The 21115-nt window shown below is 46.8% G+C and overlaps 1 protein-coding gene across 1 annotated transcript in view; it reads left to right on the top strand.

Annotated features, from left to right (window-relative positions):
• Positions 1-18422, top strand: part of ADRA1D (adrenoceptor alpha 1D) — a 42434-nt gene extending 24012 nt beyond the window's left edge. Inside the window, exon 2 of the mRNA XM_058024710.1 lies at positions 16452-18422. Within this exon, the coding sequence (XP_057880693.1) occupies positions 16452-17020 (569 nt within the window). The 3' untranslated portion in view covers positions 17021-18422. The remainder of the gene's footprint in view (positions 1-16451) is intronic.
• The last annotated feature ends 2693 nt before the right edge of the window (positions 18423-21115 follow it).

Raw genomic sequence — 21115 nt, 5'->3', positions numbered from 1 at the left:
ATCTTCTTGTTTGGGGTGGGTTTATCCTTTGCTCTAAGCCATAAAAACCCCTTCTCACTAACACAGCCTTTGCCTCCTTGGTTATCCAGTGAGACTGGCTCAGCAATTCTCTTCTTCTATATCAAAACTTGCTTCCATCTCTATTCCTTCATCAGACTCTACATTCAAAAATCTTTCTGCTAACCATACACATCTGTGAGACTTTCTTGTCAAACTTTCATCCTTCCCAACCCTGTGCCAGGGCCTCACCACCAAAAAAGAGAGGAATTTCTTCCAGATATCCAGTGCTCTGAATGTCACACGTTAATTTTCTCAGCAGCACCAAAAAATAAATGGAGTTTTAATGTTCCTGGGACCCGAATGACTGCTCACAGCTGGCTCAGGGCCCTGCTCATGGCATTCACAAGGTCCTTGCAGACCTTGACACCTGTGGCAGCAGCTTTCTTTGTGAGGAAGGGCCTAGAAAAGCCTCTGCAGTGCTCGTTTCTTCCCAGCTTTGTTTGCTCTGGGTAATTATTGGTGCACCAAAGGATATTAGGCCTGGACGTGAGAGCGCCGCTCTCAAATATCAACAGTGTAGTTCATTGTAATTAATTAAATGCTGACATGATCCCCCAACAAGCAAAACCTTCATTATGCTCAAATTAAACCCCCTGACAGAGATGTTTGACTCACTGTCAGTGCCTCCCAGTGCAATGGAATGCATAGAAATGCAGACATCACAGCACACGAGTGGAACACAGGGAAAGATCTTACAGCAGGGAATAAACGTCACTGCTATTCCTAATTAAAGCAGTTTCTGGAGCAGACAAGCAGTTTCTTAAATAGTTCTTGCCCTTGTCGTGTCTGAAGTTCTCTGTGTCAGGATAATTTTTACAGCCCTTTTATATTCAAGACCCACCACGTTTTGGGATGGAGTTCCAAAGTTTGGAGGGATTGCTCTGACTGTCTGCAGTGATTCACAGAAACCTGCAGCCCTCAGCACCTCATTCAATAATTTTTTCAGCTCCCCCATAACTCAAAGACAAGTTTTCTCCCTGAAGAGACACTCAGCATTAACTCAGGACTGCAAATAATGGAGAATCCCTGCCTCCAATTATGTTTTTCCCAATTGTTTTATATCCCTGCTATTACAAATGGCTGCTTTCTTCCCAGAGTAAATTTATCTAGCTAGAACTTCAAGCCTTTAAATTTTTCTACCACTCTTGGCTAGATTAAAGATATGTTTGCTGTCAGGAACAGCTTCTCCTGTATTTCACCATGAAGTGTGAGCAAATCACTTCAGTTTCTCCTGGGTAATGCAAATCACTTCAGTTTCTCCTGGGTAATGCAAATACATCAAAACTCTTTAATCTCATGGTCTAAGTTGAGTTTTCCAGACCTTTGTGTTGCCTTGTAGAGCTCCTCAGAGCATTTTCAGTCTCCTTTCTGCTCTGTGGGCACAGAAATAGGATGTGATTTTCCATATGAGTAACCTCCATCTTTCACTCTTTCTTGGTCTCATTCACCTGCTCCTGTTCTTGGCATTTTATGATCTGAGCATGAGTTATTTTTGTAAATTCTCTGTGACATGTTGCTCCTAGGTGAATCACACCTGTCTTTTTGCCAGCAGCCCTGACAGCCATTCTGTGAGGGAGGTGACTGTAAGAGCAAGTCATCCACTTGTTCCTGGAAGGAAAAAAACATTCCTGCAATGAATCATTTAACCAAAATATTCGCACGTGCTGCTGCTCAGGGTGAGCACAGATACTGACCCAGAACTGACGTTATTGCTAATAGATTCAGTACTGGGGTTGATGCTGGGAACTCTCATGCCCAGAAGATATTTTGATGTTTAATGCTCATGATTTTAGTCAGAGTTCAGTGTGTAACAACCTCTAAAATCTGTGCCACAACCTTTACGTCAGGGATCATCACATGGCTCAGCTTCACACAGTAGTACAGAATATTTAATTATGAACAGGTTGATAATATCAAAGAAGCAGGTCAGTGGTGTTGTCTGAGCCAGATGGCTTCAGCTGCCAGGGAATTTGCTCTTTTTGGATATCTGGGGGAAATTTGTAAGGGATCTGCATTGGAGGCAAGCTCAGTCCTGCCTCACAGCAAGAGCAGAGTCTCCTAACCCAGCCTTAAATTCATCACACAGAGAGGGGGCTGAACAGCTCTGCTCTAAGATTTTGTGACCAAGACACCCTGGGGACCAACTGGGACCCCCCCAGTGTCCCCCAGTGTCCCCCCAGATTTTAGACAGCACTGCTGGAGGAAGTGCACAAGCAGAGCCAGTCATATATGGTGTGGAGTTTTTGTTCCCTTGAAATAAGAACACATCAAAGTGACCAAAGAGGGAGGTGGCAAGTCAGGAACTAGTTGGTGATGATGGAAAAAAGAGAAGATAATAATTTCCTGGGGTGATTGATTCCTTTCTTGATAAGGGCTGTCCACAAAAGCGGCACTTTCTCAAAGGAGAGTTTGAAAGCGTACCTAGAGTCACTTGCCTAGAATGAGAGGTAAACATGAAAATTTGAATATCCAAGAGCTAATTAGGTATCAAGGCAGGGAGAGTACCCCATGTGCCATGTCTGATATTTCTGAGCATGGGAGCAAAGAGACTTCAGTTTATCCAAGGAAAAGGGGGAAGAGAGGCAGACAGAATCTCATGGGCAGTACTCAAAGTGCCACAAAAATGGAATGCAAATCTTCATCCTTTCCCTTCAGGTTAAGAAATTAAAAAAATAAATGGGGATAGGGCTGAGATGGAGCAGGAAGCACGTCAGTGGAGAGAGAGGCTCATTATCATAATGAGACACTTTGAGACACTCTTCTCTCCTCAGCAGAGATCCCATTGCCCTGTGCAGGCATTTAAACCAGGCAAATGCAGCATGGTTTTTGCATTCCCTCTCCTGAAATACCTCATTAAAACCCTTGTGGCTGTAAAGCTTGTACAAAACCATTGAGAGGTAATGGTTCATCTGCTCCCACCTTTCTTGGTCCTTCCCAGCATCATCTCTGTGCTTGTCCCAGGCTCAGCTCTTTGGAAAAGACAACCAGGCAGCCAATTTTTGCCTCTTGTGTCAAAATACGTGGCTTAAGTGCATCAGTGCTAAACAATCACAGAAGAGCAACCTGCTCTAATGGTGACATCCCTGCCCATGGCAGGGGGTTGGAATGAGATGATCTTTAAGGTCCCTTCAAATCAAACCATTCCACAATTCTGTGGTCACATCAGACAGATGTAAGAGGGGTCCTTCACAGGCAATCAGTGCAGCATTTTACAGGAGAATTTATCCCTCCAAGTCAAGGGCTTCAGGAACTGTTGGGAGTGATGAGGATGTTGTTATCTCACCACTCCTGATATATTTTTGGAGCTCAGTTCCACTGACCCATTGTTTTCTGAGAGAGAGGGAGAAAATGTCTCTTTTTAAAGTGCAACGTGTTCAGAGCTTCATATCAGCTGAAAAATGTCTTCCAGAGCTGGGGAGAGACAGAGCAACTGTTTGCTATCTCCCCTGAATATTTCCAGGTTGGGGCAAAAGACGGAAATATGGTTTGGGGGTTTAAGTTTCCCTTCTTATCACAGGAAAAAACACCAAGAAAGAGAAAGTGAGTGATGAGAAACCGTGGATTTTTCCATGCAAAGTAAAGCCAAAAGGGCTGTGCCTTGGAGCCGAGTGCGGAAACCGGGCAGGCGTTGGAGGATTTTCCCCTCCAAGCCTGAAAAGAAATAAGAAGCTGGCTGGCTGATCTTGAATAACCCCTCCTGAGCCTGCAGAACCAGCAACAATTTTTCATCAAAGCTGAAAATACCCACCTCCCCCATCCATTTTTGTTTCCCCCCACCCTTTCCTCCGTGACGCCACGGTGCGGCTCTCTGGAGGATGCTGTCCAGCATCCATCAGAGCTGGCAGTGCTGGGAGGGGACGCGGGCTGCAGTGCCAGGCTCCAGTGACGTCCTGTCTGCCCAGTTCTGGTACAAACAGAAAAGCCCTGGGGGCTGGCACGGTGGAAATGTGCCGAGGAAGCTCCCACACTTCCTCTCGATATCGCGGTTTCCCAACGCTGACATCCCAACCTTCTCCCCAGCATTCCCAACCATCAGTCACCACACTGGCTCACTGTAGGGTCCTTCCAGACCATTGGGGTCACCTCTGTTGGGTGCTGGCCACACTCAGCCACCCCAGTGAGTTTTGCTCACCCCGAGCTTCAAAGTGAAGCTTCAAATTGAAGTCGGGATTTGCGCGTTTTGCGCTGGGTTCAGTTTTTTTCCCCTGAGCTGGGTTGGTCCCAATGAAAAATTGGCTTTTTCCTCTGTGCAGTGCAGATCTGGCCTCACTGAACATAAAATGCCATGTGTTCCCAGCAGGATTCAGCCTTTTCAAGGCCTACCCTGCAGCCAAATCTGATCTACATATTTACGAGCTTGTAAACAGGACAGGGCGGGTGAGTTCACATTCTTAGAAAACCAAGTGCAGAGAAAAGAACTTCTGAGTTGGAAAAACAAAGAGTAGTCTTGGGCCCAACCCAGCAAACACAGTGACTTTTCCAAGACTTGGATGGCTTGCTTGAGAATCATTCCCCTCCATTCCTTTTCCACAGGATTTCCCAAGCTTACCTTTTCATTTGGGAAAAAAAAATTATGCATTCCCAATGTTTCTGAGCAGAGTGGAGGAGGCAGCTTGATAGGAGGGGGACATTTTATCTTGGAGGTGAGTGGAAGCCAGACTTGTGTTTGCAGAAGCCACCAAAGAGCAACAGTTCCTTGCAAAGGGAGGTTTAAGGAAGGTGTTAAAAGGAGTTGAACAGCAGAAGGCAACTGGAGGGCTCACCACAAAGCACCACCGTCAATAAATGCAAGGAGTAGTCTGGAACTGTAATTCCCAAACTGTGCTCTCCAGATCTTGACAGTCCATGAAGGCCTGGTAAATGGTTCATGGAAAACTAGAGTATAAGGGAGCCAGCCAGCAAGAAAATTTGAGGATTAACAGTTTGTCATGGAATTGTGGAATGGATTGGGTTGGAAGGGGCCTTAAAGATCTCATTCTAGTCCTGGCCATGGGCAGGGGCACCTTCCACTATCCCCGATTGCTCCAAGCCCTGTCCAACCTGGCCTTGGACACTTCCAGGGAAGGAGCATCCACAGCTTTTCTGAGCAAGTGGTTCCAGAGCCTCCCCACCTCCTGAGCAAAGAATTTCTTCCTGATAACTCATCTAAATCCTTCTTCTTTCAGTTCAAGAACATCTCCCCTCATCTTATCACTGCCCCTGTAAAATTGATGCCTGTTGTTGGATTTTTGCCCATGAGACATTCTACCTCTGGCTTATTCCTGCTGAGATGGCAGCAAGTCAGCTTGCCTGTAAATGTTTCCTTTCCCCAAGCTGGTGATCCTGGCTGTGCTTCCCCACGGTGTGCTCAGGGAAGAGATTCCCAGGCTCGGGCACAGCACGAGCTCAGGATGCTCCAGTTTGGAGCACAGAGAGGCCCAGGAATGCTCCTCTCTGGGCAAGCTCTGCTCTGCCCTGGAGGGAGCTTAGCAACCCCACAAGGCCATTGTGTTCGTTCAGATCCCCAGCCAGATGGAAATTTTCTTTTTAAAGGCTGCCCTGAGCGTGTTTCCTCTGGTGAGCCATCCCAGCACGGATCTCAGCCGTGCTCAATCCAACATCAGCACATGGATCCCACTCTCCTTCCTGCCCAGACAGCAGGACAAGAGCTCTTGACATGCAGCTCGGTTGCCCTGACATTTTCCTTCTCTCAGGAGACTTTTTTTTTTTTTCTTCATTTGCATCTGGTAAATAAGGACCTTCCTGATATCTCCCTTTGGATTTGCCAGACTGGTCAGTCTTGTCTTTATTTTTTTTTTCATTAATTTTATTTATGTCCTTTTGCTGAGTCTCATGATTCTAAGATTTGTTTTAAGCTCCCCTCTGGGGCTGGAGTCAGGCAATTATTTGTGAATCAAGGAGCAGGGAGTTGGACACACATATATCTTTCCCAAGCATAAGGAACACTGCAAAAATATTACCTTTAAGGGAGTCTGTACTAAAAGTCAGATGTCAAACGCCTACATCTTCATCTTCCTTTTAATTTTATGATTAACTTCAAAGTCCATCTTCCTGTTGACCATGCTTTATTCAGCACTATCTGTGTCCTGAACGTGCTGCTCTTCTTGGTCCTTCTTCTTGGAGGATGAAACAAGCAGCCAAAAAGGCAATTCCAGGGCAGTGTTGAAGTGAGTAGGATGAAGCAGAATGATTTGGAGGTATGGGCTGGAATTAGATGGTCCTCAAGGTCCCTTCCAACCCAAACCATTCTATGATTCTGTCATTAAAGCATTGCCTTAACCATTAAAAATATTTATTACAGAGTTTGGTTTGCAAGCCCAGGTCTGTTGTGAGAAATTCTTTCCCTTCCCTCTACTTAGTTCTGCCTGGGTAGAGTCCACAGAGCTCCTGTTAAAAATCAAGACGCAGGGAAAACTCATGGAAATCACAGAATATCAGGTTAGAAGGGACCTGAAGGACCATCTGGTCCAACTTTTCTTGGCAAAAGCACGATCTGCATGAGATGGTCCAGCATCATGTCCAGCTGAATCCTAAAAGTGGAATCCACCACTTCCCTGGGTAAATTATTCTGATGGCTAATGATTGTCATGGTGAAAAATTGTGTGCAATAGGAATATCCCCAGGAATAACTTGTACCCATGACCCCTCATCTTTTCCAGGTGACTCCTTGTAAAAAGGGAGCCACAATTTCTTTGTGATAAAATTTCCCCCTCAGCCTTCTTTTCTCAAGAACTTAGCAAGCTCAGTTCTCTCAGCTTTTCCTCACATGGCAGCTTCCCAGTGGTTGGATCATCTTCCTGACCACTCCCTGGACCCTCTCCAGCCTGTCAACATTTCTTTTGCCTGGTGGGAACCAAAACTGAACACACTGAGTGGCACAATTCCTTCTTCATTTCTGCTGGTGATGCTCATGTTGATGCAGGTCTTCCGGCCGGGTGGCCCCCACTCCTGAAGTGTCAGCTTCCTCATTCTGTTTGGTATTGATGCCTCAGGTTTTGGCTTTTCTGTTTTTCACATTCTGTGCTGCTTTAGTGTGTGGGTCTGGGTTTCATAGGAGGGGATGGTGAGCTCTGTGCACAGAGCAGGGAGACAAAACAATTCCTGCTCCAGCTGGGCACCAAGGACAAATGATCCAAATCTCAGGCCCAAGAGTACAAACACCGTGGGCTGGAGAGAGAAAAACAAGAAGGATGGGACTGCATGGGCTAAAGCTGGAACTGGACAATGAACTTCAGTATGCAAATGGACCAAAACAGATAAAAGTGAGAGACCCAATGACCAGGTGTCCATTTTGTGACCATTTTGGTTCATCTTGGGTGCAGCCCTGGCTGGGCTCTTTCGCTGCCCAAGGTGAATCCATTGAGGCCTCCTAATAAATCCCTACTTTATTCTTTAGCTCTGTCTAGTCTCTTGTTGTAGGTCAGCCTTCACAAGGCATCAGTATCATCAGGAAAATTCACCAGGATACAACTGATCCCATCATCCAGCTCACTTAGGAGATGTTAAACAGCGTTTCTTTTTTTTACTTTTGTTAAGGCTGGGATTGAAGGTACTTGAGATGATCGTTTGTGTTTAAACTTAGGTGTTTATTATTTCTTATCTACGTTATATTTTCACAGCAGTGAGTTCTCTAGTCTTTTATTAACAAGGTACAAAATGGTTAACTATTTTTTCTTATAAAGTCATTTAAGGTTAAACTATTTAATTGAGAAATGACACATAAATTATTTTTACTTTTAACTTAATAACCAATTACTTGAAGTCTGAAATGTGGACTTTTTTGTCTAATTACAAAATATTACTTTAAATATTACTTAAATATTACTTTAAAAATTACTTTAAATTATTACGTAAATTTATGAAGAAGAAGGAATAAAGTAAAGAAGAAGTGGTTTCTGCACTAAAACTTCTATTTTGTTTCATATATATTATGATATTGGAAAAGGAATCCCAATATTACCAGTTAGATTGTGCCTGGGCCAGTCTGACCCTCGCTGCCAGGCCAAAGGCAGCAACTGCGGTGTATCACCCCAGAGATACCTTGGCTTGCTGGAGATTGCAGCTGGGCACTGAACAAGTCCAGGCTTGTTAGGAACCCCGTTTACCTCAGGAGGAATGGCTTCAGGCGATGGTGAAGAGAAAAAGGAGAGGATTCTGCTGGAGGGTTTAATGTCCAGAGGTTTATTCCATGGTTACAGAGACCTGAATCGTAGTAACAAGAATGCCGGCCGCATGGTCTGATTCACCTTTTAAGCTCAGGGACAGGGGAAGGGGAGGTACAGGTGAGCACCAACCAGGTGAGAGGGGCAGGGTCTCAAGGGACGAGGGACACCCAGACAGGCCAATGACCCCCAGGCCTGAGGGGCATCCTTTGAACTTGACCAACCACATGACGCCTTGCTGGAATGTTCAGCCTGATTGACAGGACTCACTCAGCAAGGGGGCGAGGGGGAAGAGGTATAGGCACACCTGGGAGGTGACCTGGAAGTCTAAAATGGGACATTACAGCACACCGCAACATTATGGTATTTTAAAACTCCAAGTCCCCCTCGCCTCGTATCAAAAAATCGCATTCCCAGTAATATTCAGCAAATTACAAAGTTTAGCTTGCTCAGGAATCAAACTAAGAGCAGCTATATGTCAAAAAAAAAAAAAAAAAAAAAAAAGAAAAAGAAAAAAAAAAGGGAAAAAAAGAAAAAAAAGCCAGTTTATGATCTCAAGCCCTGGAGCAAGATTTGTAGAGCAGAGCAGAGCAGAGTAAATACTTCACAGGATCTTGCCCAAAGCCTGTGCCCCACGCAGTGCCCCCATGGTCCTACAGTGTAATTCATGCCTTGTGAAGTTCAGGATCTCTGGCAGAGCAGGGGGTCTGTGTGGCATCCCACCAGCCTGGATCTGCAGGGCGGAGCAGAAGCTTTGCATTCCCTGCCCTGTGATGTGGCACCAGGGCATCTGGAGGTGGTTAAGGGAGCACAGTCTGCTGGGGCAATATTGGGGGGCTGCAAAGCCAATTCCTTTTATTTTTTTTGAGGATGGGCTCTGGAGTAAATTTTTTCCTGGACCAAATTTATCTGAAGGGGTCTGGCTGGACCACACTAAGCAAATTAGCAGTATTCACAATTCTTGAAATTAGTTGTGAAGTTTCTGTCAGAGAACAGTGTAGAGGAACCTGGGTGGCTTCAGTGTAGAGAAACCTGTGTGGCTTTTCACTTCACCTTCCACTGGTGAAATTCTCCCTGTGATCAAAGTCCTGTCCCACACAGGGGAGAAACTGGTGCGTGGGAAGCTTTGGCACCTTCTCAGAGAGCATCAGACCACCAGATGATCATGACATTGAGGGTGAAATCCATCAGGAGTAAACTTGGATGCCTGTGATGAGCCAGGAGTCTGAGACCAGTCGTCTTAAACTGCTGTGATCCATCTGCCCTGTGGCTTATACTGAGGATGAGATAGATCACCCCACTCTCATCACAAAATTTGCCCTCTAAGACAGTGACTGTAAGAGGAGCCCCAGGACCTGCTCAGGTGCCTCAACTCAGGCAGGTGATTCACACAAAAGCCACCATTTTCAGGAAATTTGATGCCTCATAAACACCCTCACATCAATTACTCCCACCAGTGGTCCAAATTCCCAGGATTACTCTGAGATCATCTCCAATATTTGAGGGGAATAAAGGGCAATTTTGGTAAAAGTCATACTGATGTGCAGCACCTTAGAGAAAAGTTTTGGGGACATCACTAGGACCATACTCCTAAATGTTGGGAAACAGGTTTGGGAGCCCTGAATTTGACAGAGAATGACCAGAGCAAGGCTCTGATTCCTTATCCTCCTCTTGCTGACACACAAACTATAGTATTTGCAAGGATCCCCGACGAGGGGAGAGAAGGACGCATTTGACTCCATCTTATTAGAAGGTTAATTAATTACTTTACTATACTCTATTATTTTATACTACATTATGTTACATTATATCAAAACTGGATTTGCTAAGTACTTAACTCTGCACAAGACTGCTCTGACTTTGGTGACTGTCAGCCGAGATAGGCCCTGGTAGGCCAAGGAAACAAAACACCATCACTTTGGGTAAATGGTCTTCATATTTTGCACAAGCACAGGCACAGCAAATGATAAGAATTGTTTTTCCTTCCTCGGAGGTTCAGAGAATGTGAATCTCAGAAATATTCTTGGGAAGAATTGTGCCTTGCTTTTCTCTGGGAAGAGAAATGTGGCAACAACAAGCCACACTCAGGCCTCAAATTTGAGATCCTGCTTGAGAGTGTTGGTGTTTTTCAGAGCCCTTGATTGGTTTCTCCTCCCTTTTGCAATCTGCCAGACAAAGGTTTCCCTGATCTCCATCACACCTAAAGCTTCCCTCCCTCCCCACACACCAGGTTTGGCATGGCCAGAAGCTCCCCAGGAGCTCCTCTCCAACCATGACCTGGGACAAAACACTGCCTGGAAGGTCAGCAGTGGTCAGGGTGACTTCTCCCTGCTTCTCTTTGGGCCAGACCAGGATGCAGAAACTGGACTCACAGGCAGCAGGGAGACAAGCAGGCAGCTCACTGGGGCTTTCTTGGGGAAGCTGCTGCTTCTCTGTGACATTGTTTATGGGGTTGGCTGGAGGGCTGACAGGCCTGAGGAATTCCACCCGATATCCCAATGCCATCGTCCCCCAGGGAAAATGCTGGAGTGGCTGTGAACACGCTGTCCTCCTCCCCAGGCCAAGCAGCTCTTGGATCCATCCTAGCAGGGCAGTGAACTCCCTGAGCACTCCAAGGCACACCAAGGAGGTGTTAACCCTCTAGGGACCCTGGTATGCCTACGAATACCCAGTGGAGGTGGCTGATAGAGAACAGAGGAGAAGGTCAGGAAGGAGCAGTCAGAATCTGAGTCCCACCACTGGGAGAAGTCCTTGCCAAAATCCAGACCCTTCTCCCACAGCTTGGCAGCTGCTCCAGGGAGGTTGTCCATCCTAGGGGCCCAGGAAGGAGCTGGAAAGGAGAGATGCAAGCTGGGGATTGAGCAGAAAGAGGCAGCTCATGGTTCTTATAATTTACTTTGTGAGAGTCAGGAAAAAAAAGATGGAAGAGAGTGAGGGTGAATTTAGGTTGGATACAATGAAAGGTTTTTGAGTATGAGAGTGGGCAGGCCCTGGTGCCCAGAGAAGCTGTGGCTGCCCTTGGATCCCTGGAAGTGCCCAAGGCCAGCTTTGACAGGGCTGGGAGCAACCTGGGATGGTGGAAGATGTGCAATGAAATGGGCTTTATGATCCCCCCCAACCCAAACCATTCCATGATTCTCTGGCTTCCTTTGGCCAGGAGGACCCACAGTGAGCAGCTGTGGTACCTCCTATGCCAGGGCTTTTTCTCTACCAGCTGCAATTTTTTTTCTTGCTGCTCTGCTACCTCCAAAGGCAATTCTCAATCCCTTCCTGAACCTTTGAGGCATGTCCAGGAGAAGCTGAGGTGATGGCACACCTGTCCCCACCACTGTCCTGATCCTACAGATGGATTTCTGGAGCTTCCTAGCTCAGAAACAGTGGTTCGCACATTGGTAATTTTTTTTTTTTTTTTAATTTTCCACGAGTTTGGCCAATCAATTTTTACCTCCTGCTTGCAGGGACATCCACAGCTGAGCAACCTGCTGTGAGATGAGCCATGTCCCCTTCTTAGCTGCTCACCTGCCACCTCCTGTGGGAGGTTTCACCTCTCCTCTCCTGTGATGTCACCTGTAAAATCCATCTCTTCTGTGGGAGGTTTCACCTCTCCTCTCCTGTGATGGCAACTGTAAGGCCCAGCTCTCCAAAAGCCATTTTTGTGCAAGCCCATTCCTGATACAAAGCCCACACCAAGCAACAGCAACACCTTTATCAGTGTTGAGCAGTCCTGCTGGTCCTTGCATTTCCAAGCTGGGGCAGCACTGGGACTTTGTCCCTTTGTTCTTTCCACTTCTCCCATGTCTGCAGCATTCCTGCTCCATGGACTATTCAGGACATGCTGCAAAGCAGGGACCTTTTACAGCAAAGATGCCCTTGCCAGCTAAGCCTGCTCATGAATTCTGGCTGTACACTGGGAGCCAGGGCCAGAATTTAGATTGGACTGGCTCCATTTGCATTGGTGCATTGGTTTTTTTTTTCGGTTTTTTTTTTTTTTCCTTGTTTTGCTTTATTTTTTTTGAGCTCTGAACACTGGGACCAGCAGCTCTGAACAATCCAAGTGATATCACCTTCCAGTGAGTCATGGGGAGGGCAGGGTGGAGAAGGGCAGGCGAGGAGAGATCATGAGATTGTGTCAGCTTAAACAACCTAAAAAAAAATGGGATATGTGTTTGGATACATGGAGGGCAGATTGCGTCCAGTGCCACCCACCACAGAGCATCACAGTTTTGGGAATTATGCCCATGGTTCCAGAGATTTTTACCTGCCTGGTTTTCCCCATATATGAGCATTAACAAGTAACAATAAAAAATATTTAAAAATTGGTATGAGGACATAGTTTATTGGCTCGACCTCTGCATCACCAGAAAACTGAAGTTCCATCTTCAGATCATGCTTAGTCTGTAACTTCAGTCACTTTGCAAGCTGCAAACAGGCTTTTTCTGAGCTCACCTGCAGCCTTCTTAATTTCTGAATGGTCCTGAAGACAATTATTTAGGGTTACAACAGGAATTATTTAGCGTTACAACAGGACATACTGCCCTTGCCCTGACCCAGCTCTGTCAGATTCAGATCTTGCAAGATGTGGGATGATCTTTTTATAAAATGATGGAAGGAATAAAGTCCCCAAATGGGCTGTTAAGACCCTAGCATTATTTTTTATGATAAATCCTGATGGTTGTCCCTAAGGTGGATGTCACCGACCCCTCCTACCTCACCCCATGAGGTGTTGAGCTGGATGCCCAGAGGACTCCTTTTGAGTGCTCAGCAAAAGTTCCTCTTTAAACAAGACCAGGTTTCCTATTGGATTGTGACACAGATCCTACAGAAATCATATTTCCTATTCTTTGATGCTGCCCTGTACTGGCCTTGATGCTTTTGGGGCCAGATCACCAAAAATTGCTCTTACACCAAGATAACAGACTGAAGTGCTGGTGCTTCACTCTGTGTTGCTATTATTCATCTTTTACTCATATTTTTGGACCTTGGACACATCCCTCTGTGTTTCCTGAGCTCTTCAAGTGTCCATCACTCAGTACTGACTTTCACTTATTTATATAGAAAATGCCACAAAGCGCAGCCCAAAACCTCTCAAAGTGTTGTTGCATTTTTGAGTACATTAAAGCAAGAGCTGATTTATTAGATTTTTTACTCATTCCTTATAAAAAACTCTCAAATCCTCATATGTTCAGCCTCCCAGTGCCCATCAGAAGATTCTGATGCTCCAGCATGTGCAGAGAAGCTGTTCTGGGGATTCCCTGCCCGTTTCTGTTCATCCCAGGGTGAGGAAATGAGGAAACTGTGGCTGCACTCACGACACCTCCCTTTGAGGGGCACGCTAATTTGCATGGTAATGAGGATGCTAATGAGCCCCTTGTCTTCATATGTACACAGGGTTCTCGCTGGGTGAAAACCAGCCAGAGTTGAAATTCAGAGAATTCATAGCTTCTTTTCCTTTTCAATTTGTGTTTTCTATCTAGATGCAAAAGACAAAGCACATAGTACAGAAACTGCATTGTGCCCTGAAGTGCTAAACACCACATAGAAATTATTATTTTAGCAACCATCAGGCTGTTTAGGCAAGCACCAATCTCTTAAGTAGCCTGGCTCAAGCAGTAATTACCAGCTGAATTTAAAAAGAGACCCTTCTTTTATTTGCTTTGTTACCATAGTTTTTTGTTTTCTTTTCCTCTCTCTTGAAGCTAAAAACAAAATGCTCCACAGAGCTGCAGCTCCTCTGAGAACCCAGAGCACATTGCAAACAGGGTTCACAGCAACACTGTGGGGAGTTCCTGGTCATTCACCCTTTCTCTGTGGGGAAACTGAGGCAGGAAACCTCTCCCTGACAAGGGAATAAGCAGGATTGCATGTTCAGTGAAGTCCTTCATCTTCCCAGGTCCCATTTCCTGGCACATCCATGGTTCCTGTAGGTCCAGAGGGGTGGGATGGGGGCACAGTGAAAAAGGGGGATTGTCAAAGCCATGGTGGGGTGAAGACTGGAGATGTGTGGAAGGCAAAGGGGGATGGCCCCAGCAGCACTGGGGTGGTTCAGAGCTCCTGGCTGCCACTCAGGGAGTTTCTGGTGGGGTTAAAATGAAAACTGGTGATTCTAACAGCCCACCTGGAAATCTCAGCACTGTCCCCAGGAGAATAAACTCCTTTTATCTGGAACAACAAAGGTGGGGTCATTGTTCACAGAGCAGTTCTACAGAACTGAGCCCTGTGTTAAGGGAGATGACAGGGAAGGTGGAGAGAGACTGTTTATGGGGGGATGGCTTCAGACTGCCAGAGAACAGAGCTGGATGGGATATTGGGAAGGAATTGTTCCCTGTGAGGGTGCTGAGCCCTGGCACAGGGTGCCCAGAGCAGCTGTGGCTGCCCCTGGATCCCTGGAAGTGCCCAAGGCCAGGCTGGATGGGGCTTGGAGCACACTGGGACAGTGGAAGTTGTCCCTGCCCGTGGCAGGGGGTTTGGGACAAGATGATCTTTCAGATCCCTTCCAACCCAACCCATTGCTCCATTCAAAGCCACCACCAGCAGGTGCTCATTCAGCTGCAAATGCCTTCATTTCCAGGAAGGCCCTGAGTCTTCCCAGCACAGAGATGTCAGTCCTGCTCACTGTCCTCATTCCATGCCCCCTTCAGCACACACTGACAGCCAGCCTGAGCTCCTGCCTGCCTTGGGTGGGCCTTCAGCAGATATTTAATCTGCTCTGCCTGCCCAAAATGCTGGGATGTGTCTGTGCTCTCCCACATAGCCGTGGTGGAGCTGCCCACGTACCTAATGTTGAGTCTGGCTGAAATTTCTCCACTTTTTAGGGATGGGTGTACAAGAGCTTTGCTGGAACCAGTTCTCTGAGCTTCCTGGAGGATGGTTTTCCTCCAGCAAACAGCCTAGGGAGATTTTATGTAGTGTCAGTCATGAATTTCTGGCTCCTGGCACCTGTTTTACTGTTTTGACACCAGGCTTAGGAGCGCCGGGGAAAATAATAATGATATCTGGAGTTAATGTTATTTACTAAAATACAAATTAACGCTCAGTCACATGGTGGCATGATTTGTCATCTGGAGCTAAAATTAAAAGAAATTAAGGCTGAGTCAGAAAGTTATTTCAGATCCAAGTGGGGAATGCTGTTCTGAGGCCATGTGGGAGCAACACTGACATCTTCTGGCTCAAAAAAAAATTTATCTCCAGCTTTTTCACCGAGAAAAACACCGGGAAAATCTGCAAAAACCTAAGGAGGGACTGGGTGGACAGAAGTGTTTTAAAGTATCAAGGACAAGCTTTGGGGCAGTGGATATTGTCTGAGCCAATTTAACAGCCTCCCTTAGCATCACCACAGAATCTGAACAGAGGGTGTGTGACACTGATTACCCAAAATACACAAGAGGAGGAGGTGAAGGGGTGTTGCATTTCTCTCAGTGCCAGTGACAGGCCTGTGGCCGTACTTTTATGCTGAAGTCCATGTCTGGAGGCAGTAAATTACCTGGAAGTCACATTCCACTAGGCCAGGTTGCTCCAAACCCAATCCAACCTGGCCTTGGACTGTTCTAAGGGTGAGGAGACACAATTTCTCTGGAAAACATGTTCCAGGGTCTCACCACCACCACACCATCAGCCTTTTCTACACATCTCCCCTCTTCCAGACTGGATTAACCACCGGCTTTGTGACTGACACTACATAAAGGCTCCCTGGGCTGTTTGCTGGAGGAAAACCATCCTCCAGGAAGCTCAGAGAACTGGTTTCTGTGACCATGTTCACAGGGGTCTTAGGATGAGGAAAAAGACGAGGATCTGACTCCATGTTTCAGAAGGTCTGATTTATTCTTTTATGATATATATTATATTAAAACTATACTAAAAGAATAGAAGAAAGGATTTCATCAGAAGGCTAGCTAAGAATAGAAAAAGAAAGAATGATAACAAAGGCTTGTTACAGCTGGACTGTGACAAACATCCCACATGGGCCAATCACAGATGCACCTGTTGCATCCCACAGCAGCAGATACTCATTGTTTACATTTTGTTCCTGAGGCCTCCCAGCTTCTCAGGAGGAAAAATCCTAAGGAAAGGATTTTTCATAAAAGATGTCTGTGACAGGTTCCAGCCAAAGCCTGGCTATAACTTCCCAAGAAAATTCCTTGTAACTTCCTTGTCAACCCACGACACTTTATCACCTTACTCCACCGCAACCTTCCACTCCCTCTAACCATGTTCTTTTCAATCTCTCCCAAGGCTCTTTCTTCCCGTCCCTGAAGCCCTCAGAAATCGTCTTCAAGATCATCTTCTGGCTGGGATACTTCAACAGCTGCGTGAACCCCATCATCTACCCGTGCTCCAGCAAGGAGTTCAAGCGCGCGTTCATCCGGCTGCTCAAGTGCCAGTGCCGCCGGCGGCGCCGGCCCATCTGGAGGGTCTACGACCACCACTGGAGAGGGGCCTCCATCAACAGCTCAGTGCAGGACTCAGAGACTGACCTACGGCCCAGGATTAACACCCTGAACAGCTCCTTCATATTTAACTCCTCCTTCCAGGAGAGGGGCAGTAAGAGGCGAACACTCAGCTTCAAGGGCTGGAAGATGCTGACGCCTTTCCAGAAGCCGGCGTCCACCCAGCTGAAGGAGAAGATGAACAGCCTTTCCAACAAAATCCGGGGGGGATCCAGCAAAGGGGTGGCCACAGCCACCTACAAGACAGAGGTGGAGTCTGTCTCGATTGGGATCCCTCATGATTTCACGGAAACCATCGACTACCAAACCCATGACTTAACAGACTGCTGTGGGCTGAGAGAAACAGATATTTGAGGCCTCTGGGGCAGCTGTCAATGGTTTCTTTAGAGGTATCCAGAAGAAACATGGAGGGATACCACCTGTGGGTCTTTCAGGCAGGCTGGAAGCAGCAGTCAGGTATTAAATGCAGTTGCCCAAAGGTTGTCCAAGCGTCCCCCACGTGGAGCTCAGCCCCTTCTGTGCGGTTGTGGGTTCCTCAAATTAGAGCCAATGGCATATCCCATTCTAACAAGCCACAGCAGGAGGAGAAGGTGTGGATATGACCTTAGGGCAAGAGCTGTCTCCTCTGGTGGATGGCTGTCTTTGGCTTTGGAAGAAGCTGTGCAATTAAGGGAAACCAGGATGTCTCCTTTGCCTTAAAAACACCACAGTGAAACCTAATGGAAAGGTTGAATCCCAAAAGTTGCCAACCCTGCCTTAGTACATGTGGTCATGTCTCCATCCAGAGGCAGCAGCCAGGAAGGGCCCTGCCAAGCAGGAGCTGGCAGCTGATCCTTTATGTGGGTGGGTTGGGATCCTGGAGGTCCTGAATGGGACATCCACATGAGGCCTTGGCTTTGGAGGGAGAGCAGACTGGGGTATTCCCAAGCAAGGTGGAGGGATCCCAGCTCTCAGTCATCATCTCTGCAGTGGCCACAGCTTTGGCCCTCCCACATCACCTGGTTTTAGGCCAGAGGAGTATTCCAGATGTGTGCACTGTTGCCAGGAGGTGTGCAGGTCTCTCTCCTCTAATTCCATCCTGTGAAGCATTTTGCATTTCACACTTGCAACCCACCTTGCTTTAGTGGACATCCATCTGTGACACACAGAGAAACCAGCTCCTTTTGGTGTCAGTCACCCCCAAACCTCCCTGTCCCCTTCTTTGCTCTCGTTGTTTTTCTCAAAAAAAGCAGGATTAAAAAATGCATCCCAGAGGCTTCACTCAGGACAACAGAAAACAGCCTCAGGTTGTGCCAGGGAAGATTTAGGCAGGATATTATGAAGAATTTCTTCACTCAAAGGGTGGCCAGACACTGGACCAGGCTTCTCAGGGCAGCGGTGGAGTCACCATCCCTGGAAGCGTTAAAAAGACTGCAAATATGGCCCTGGAGGAGGTGGTTTGATGGTGAATGGATGGTGCTGGGTTGATGGTTGGATTCCAAGAGGTCTTTTCCAACCATAATGATTCTGTGATTCTGTAACGAGGGTCCTCAGCCAGCCCGTGCTGTGGCTCAGGAAAGGTGGGATGGCTGAGTTGGGAAATTTGCATTTCCTCTGCCCATAGAGTCCGAGGTGAAGTGGAGCTGAGGTGCAGCTGGAGCTCCCTAAAGGAGAGGGATCCTCTCCCCAGTCAGGGTCACACTCATGATCCTTCTCCCAAGGGAATTCCCACATGCTTGATACATCCAACTTTTGGTAGCTGCCAACAATTGCCTTGGTTGTGGGCACCACGGCCTCCTCCAGGAAACTCCAGGAGCTGAAGCCATGGCAAACCCACCTTGACCAGGCAGCTCAGGACATGGTCACCCAAACTCTGCTTGGCCGTGGATTGCAGGCACTGGCTCCAAAATTCAGAGTGGTTTAATCAAATTCCAGATAACGAGCCCCAAGGAGGGACCATCAGGTTAAGCCATGAGCAGGAGACACGTGGGTGATGGAGGCAGAGGAGGGATCTGAGGGGAAGTGCCTCAAGCCAGGGAACTAAACAGGAATGGGAAGTTCTGAGGGTAGGAAACATGGCACTGAACGTGTCCTGGGTGGAAACTGCTCCACACCAGCACTGCCCCTCAAACCCTTTCATGGAAGCCTTTCATGGAAGTGCCTGCAGCACATCCAGCTCATCCCACCAAGGGTGGGAAGATTAAAGGCTGCCAGGCACAGCAAGGAGAATGTCACCTTTCTTTCTGATGTTCTGATTTGCATTAAATGAAAACAGAACAGGAGGGAAGTTGGAATTTTGTTTTGTTTTTTAACTCTTTTGTGCAGTGCATATTGGGACAAGATATCTGGACTTGGCCCTGTCTCAACACCCTTTACTTGATGCAGGACAAACTGAACCAATTATTGCACAAATACCAGCAGATTTTGTCCAGATATTTTCCTCCCAGCAGCAAATCCCAGCACTGACACTGAACTCAGACTCACAACCACCTGCATGTTCCCCAGCTCTGCAAAACCAGCCTGGGGTTGCCAGCTCTGTGGGGAAATAAAATGGGAAAAAATGGGAGCTTCTGTGGGGAAATAATTTTTCCCCTATTTATTTGGCTTTGAAGGGAATTGAGACTTTACAGTGATGATGGGGTGGCACAAAAAGTCATTTTTTAGTGTGAGGACTGCAGCTGCCACTGTTTTCCTGGGTGTTTTGGGGATCCTGATGGGAAGCACTGGGGATGTGGCAGAGAAGGGAGCAGGCAGAGGATACCCTTGACCAGACAGACAGACAGACAGACAGACACACTTCGCTGTGTTTATATAAATGTGTCATTCCCAAAATACCAGGCATTCCCCTACAAATGGGCAAACATCCCTCTATAAATGAATATTTAGCAAATGCTGGCAAGCAGTGCATTCCCATAAATGAGATGGTATTACTGCTTACACTTCTCCCTGATCTTTTCAATACTTTTTTTTCCAGTATTGAAATATTTATATTTACAGCCTCCAGCTCCTTGAAAGCTTTTTGAGAAGAAAAAAAGGATTAGTCTGGAGGTTTGCTGCCTGTCCATCCCAAGTCTTTACAGACCTACAAGGGAGAAAATAAAGTCAGTTTAAGCACACACATGGCACACACACACACATGAATGCCCAAATTCTGGCTCAGTTACTCACTGTATTTGATCTGGCCCCAAGACATGCCCTGGAAGGAGCTGTAGGAAAGCCTTGAGCTCTGCTGTGCTGCATTCAGGCAAAAATTCTTGGTTTTCACCCTGCTTTCATTTGGCATCTTGCATCAGAAGCTGTGCCAGGACTGGACTCTGAGGCTGCTCATGCAGAGCTTCCTTTGGAGGAGACAGGGCTGTCTTTGCTGGCAGGGAGGAAGGAAAATCTTGTATGAAATATGACCCGAATGTCTGGAATTGAGCATTCCTCCTCGAATCCCCTGATTTCCAAGCTCTCCCAAGTTTGGAAAAAGGGCCTCAGACTTTCAGGAGGTAAATTCAGTCCGATCCCACAGATTTCCCTGGATCCACAAGGGTGTGACCAGCTGAGGGAATGGCCCTGTTCCAGCAGGTTCTCCAGGCAGGCCATTTCCCAAAGCACCTGCACCTCAGTTATCCATCAGATCCCACCTCATTGCACTGGCTCTGTGTCACAGTTGCATTCCCAGACCTTGCTGCTCCAAGGAATCAAGGGTTGGGGGTGGAAAATGAGATTTTGTGTCACTGGACTCTCCCAGGTCCACGAGGGAAGGAAGGTCCCTGTCAGCCTGAGCTGGGCTGCAGCTGGGTTGCATTACTATTGTTTACAGTGTGTATATAAGTGTACATTTTCTTTAGCAGAACGTTGGAATTTTTTATGTATAGATTTTTATTTTTCATCCCCAGATGTATTTATTAGCTGGAGTAATTCTGTTTTGTGTTTCAGGTTTCTGCCAGATTGATGTAAGCTCTATGAAACAGAATGCACATATTTTTGTTTGTTTGTACCAAATACATGCACAAACCTGTCTAAAACGTTGCTGTAAATTGTTGCTGTGTCTGATTTTTAAAATGAGGGTTATAGGGGACAAAGGAGGGAGGAAGAAAAGCCTGAAAATTATCCACTCTTGCTTATTTCTCTAAGACTTTTTTTTTTTGCAATTTCACAGGGATAATCTTTCCCACTTGGAAGAATTAATGATAAAAGCAAGTCAGGAGAGGACACTCTCAGTTTCTTGACACACAGGCATGAAGGGATTGCACCAGCCACATCTAGAGAGCAGGTTTGGATTAGATATTAGGAAAAAATTCTTCCCAGCCATTCTGGTAAGGCCCTGGCACAGGGTGCCCAGAGCAGCCCCTGGATCCTTGAAAGTGCCCAAGGCCAGACTGGATGGGGCTTGGAGCAACGTGGGACAGTAGAAGGTGTCCCTGCCCATGGCAGGGGTGGAATGAGATGAGCTTTAAGGTCCCTTCGCACCCAAACCATTCT

This window comes from Melospiza georgiana, chromosome 5 (genome assembly GCF_028018845.1).
Source record: "Melospiza georgiana isolate bMelGeo1 chromosome 5, bMelGeo1.pri, whole genome shotgun sequence".
NCBI lineage: Eukaryota > Metazoa > Chordata > Aves > Passeriformes > Passerellidae > Melospiza > Melospiza georgiana.
This window is presented reverse-complemented; position numbering and strand designations above follow the sequence as displayed.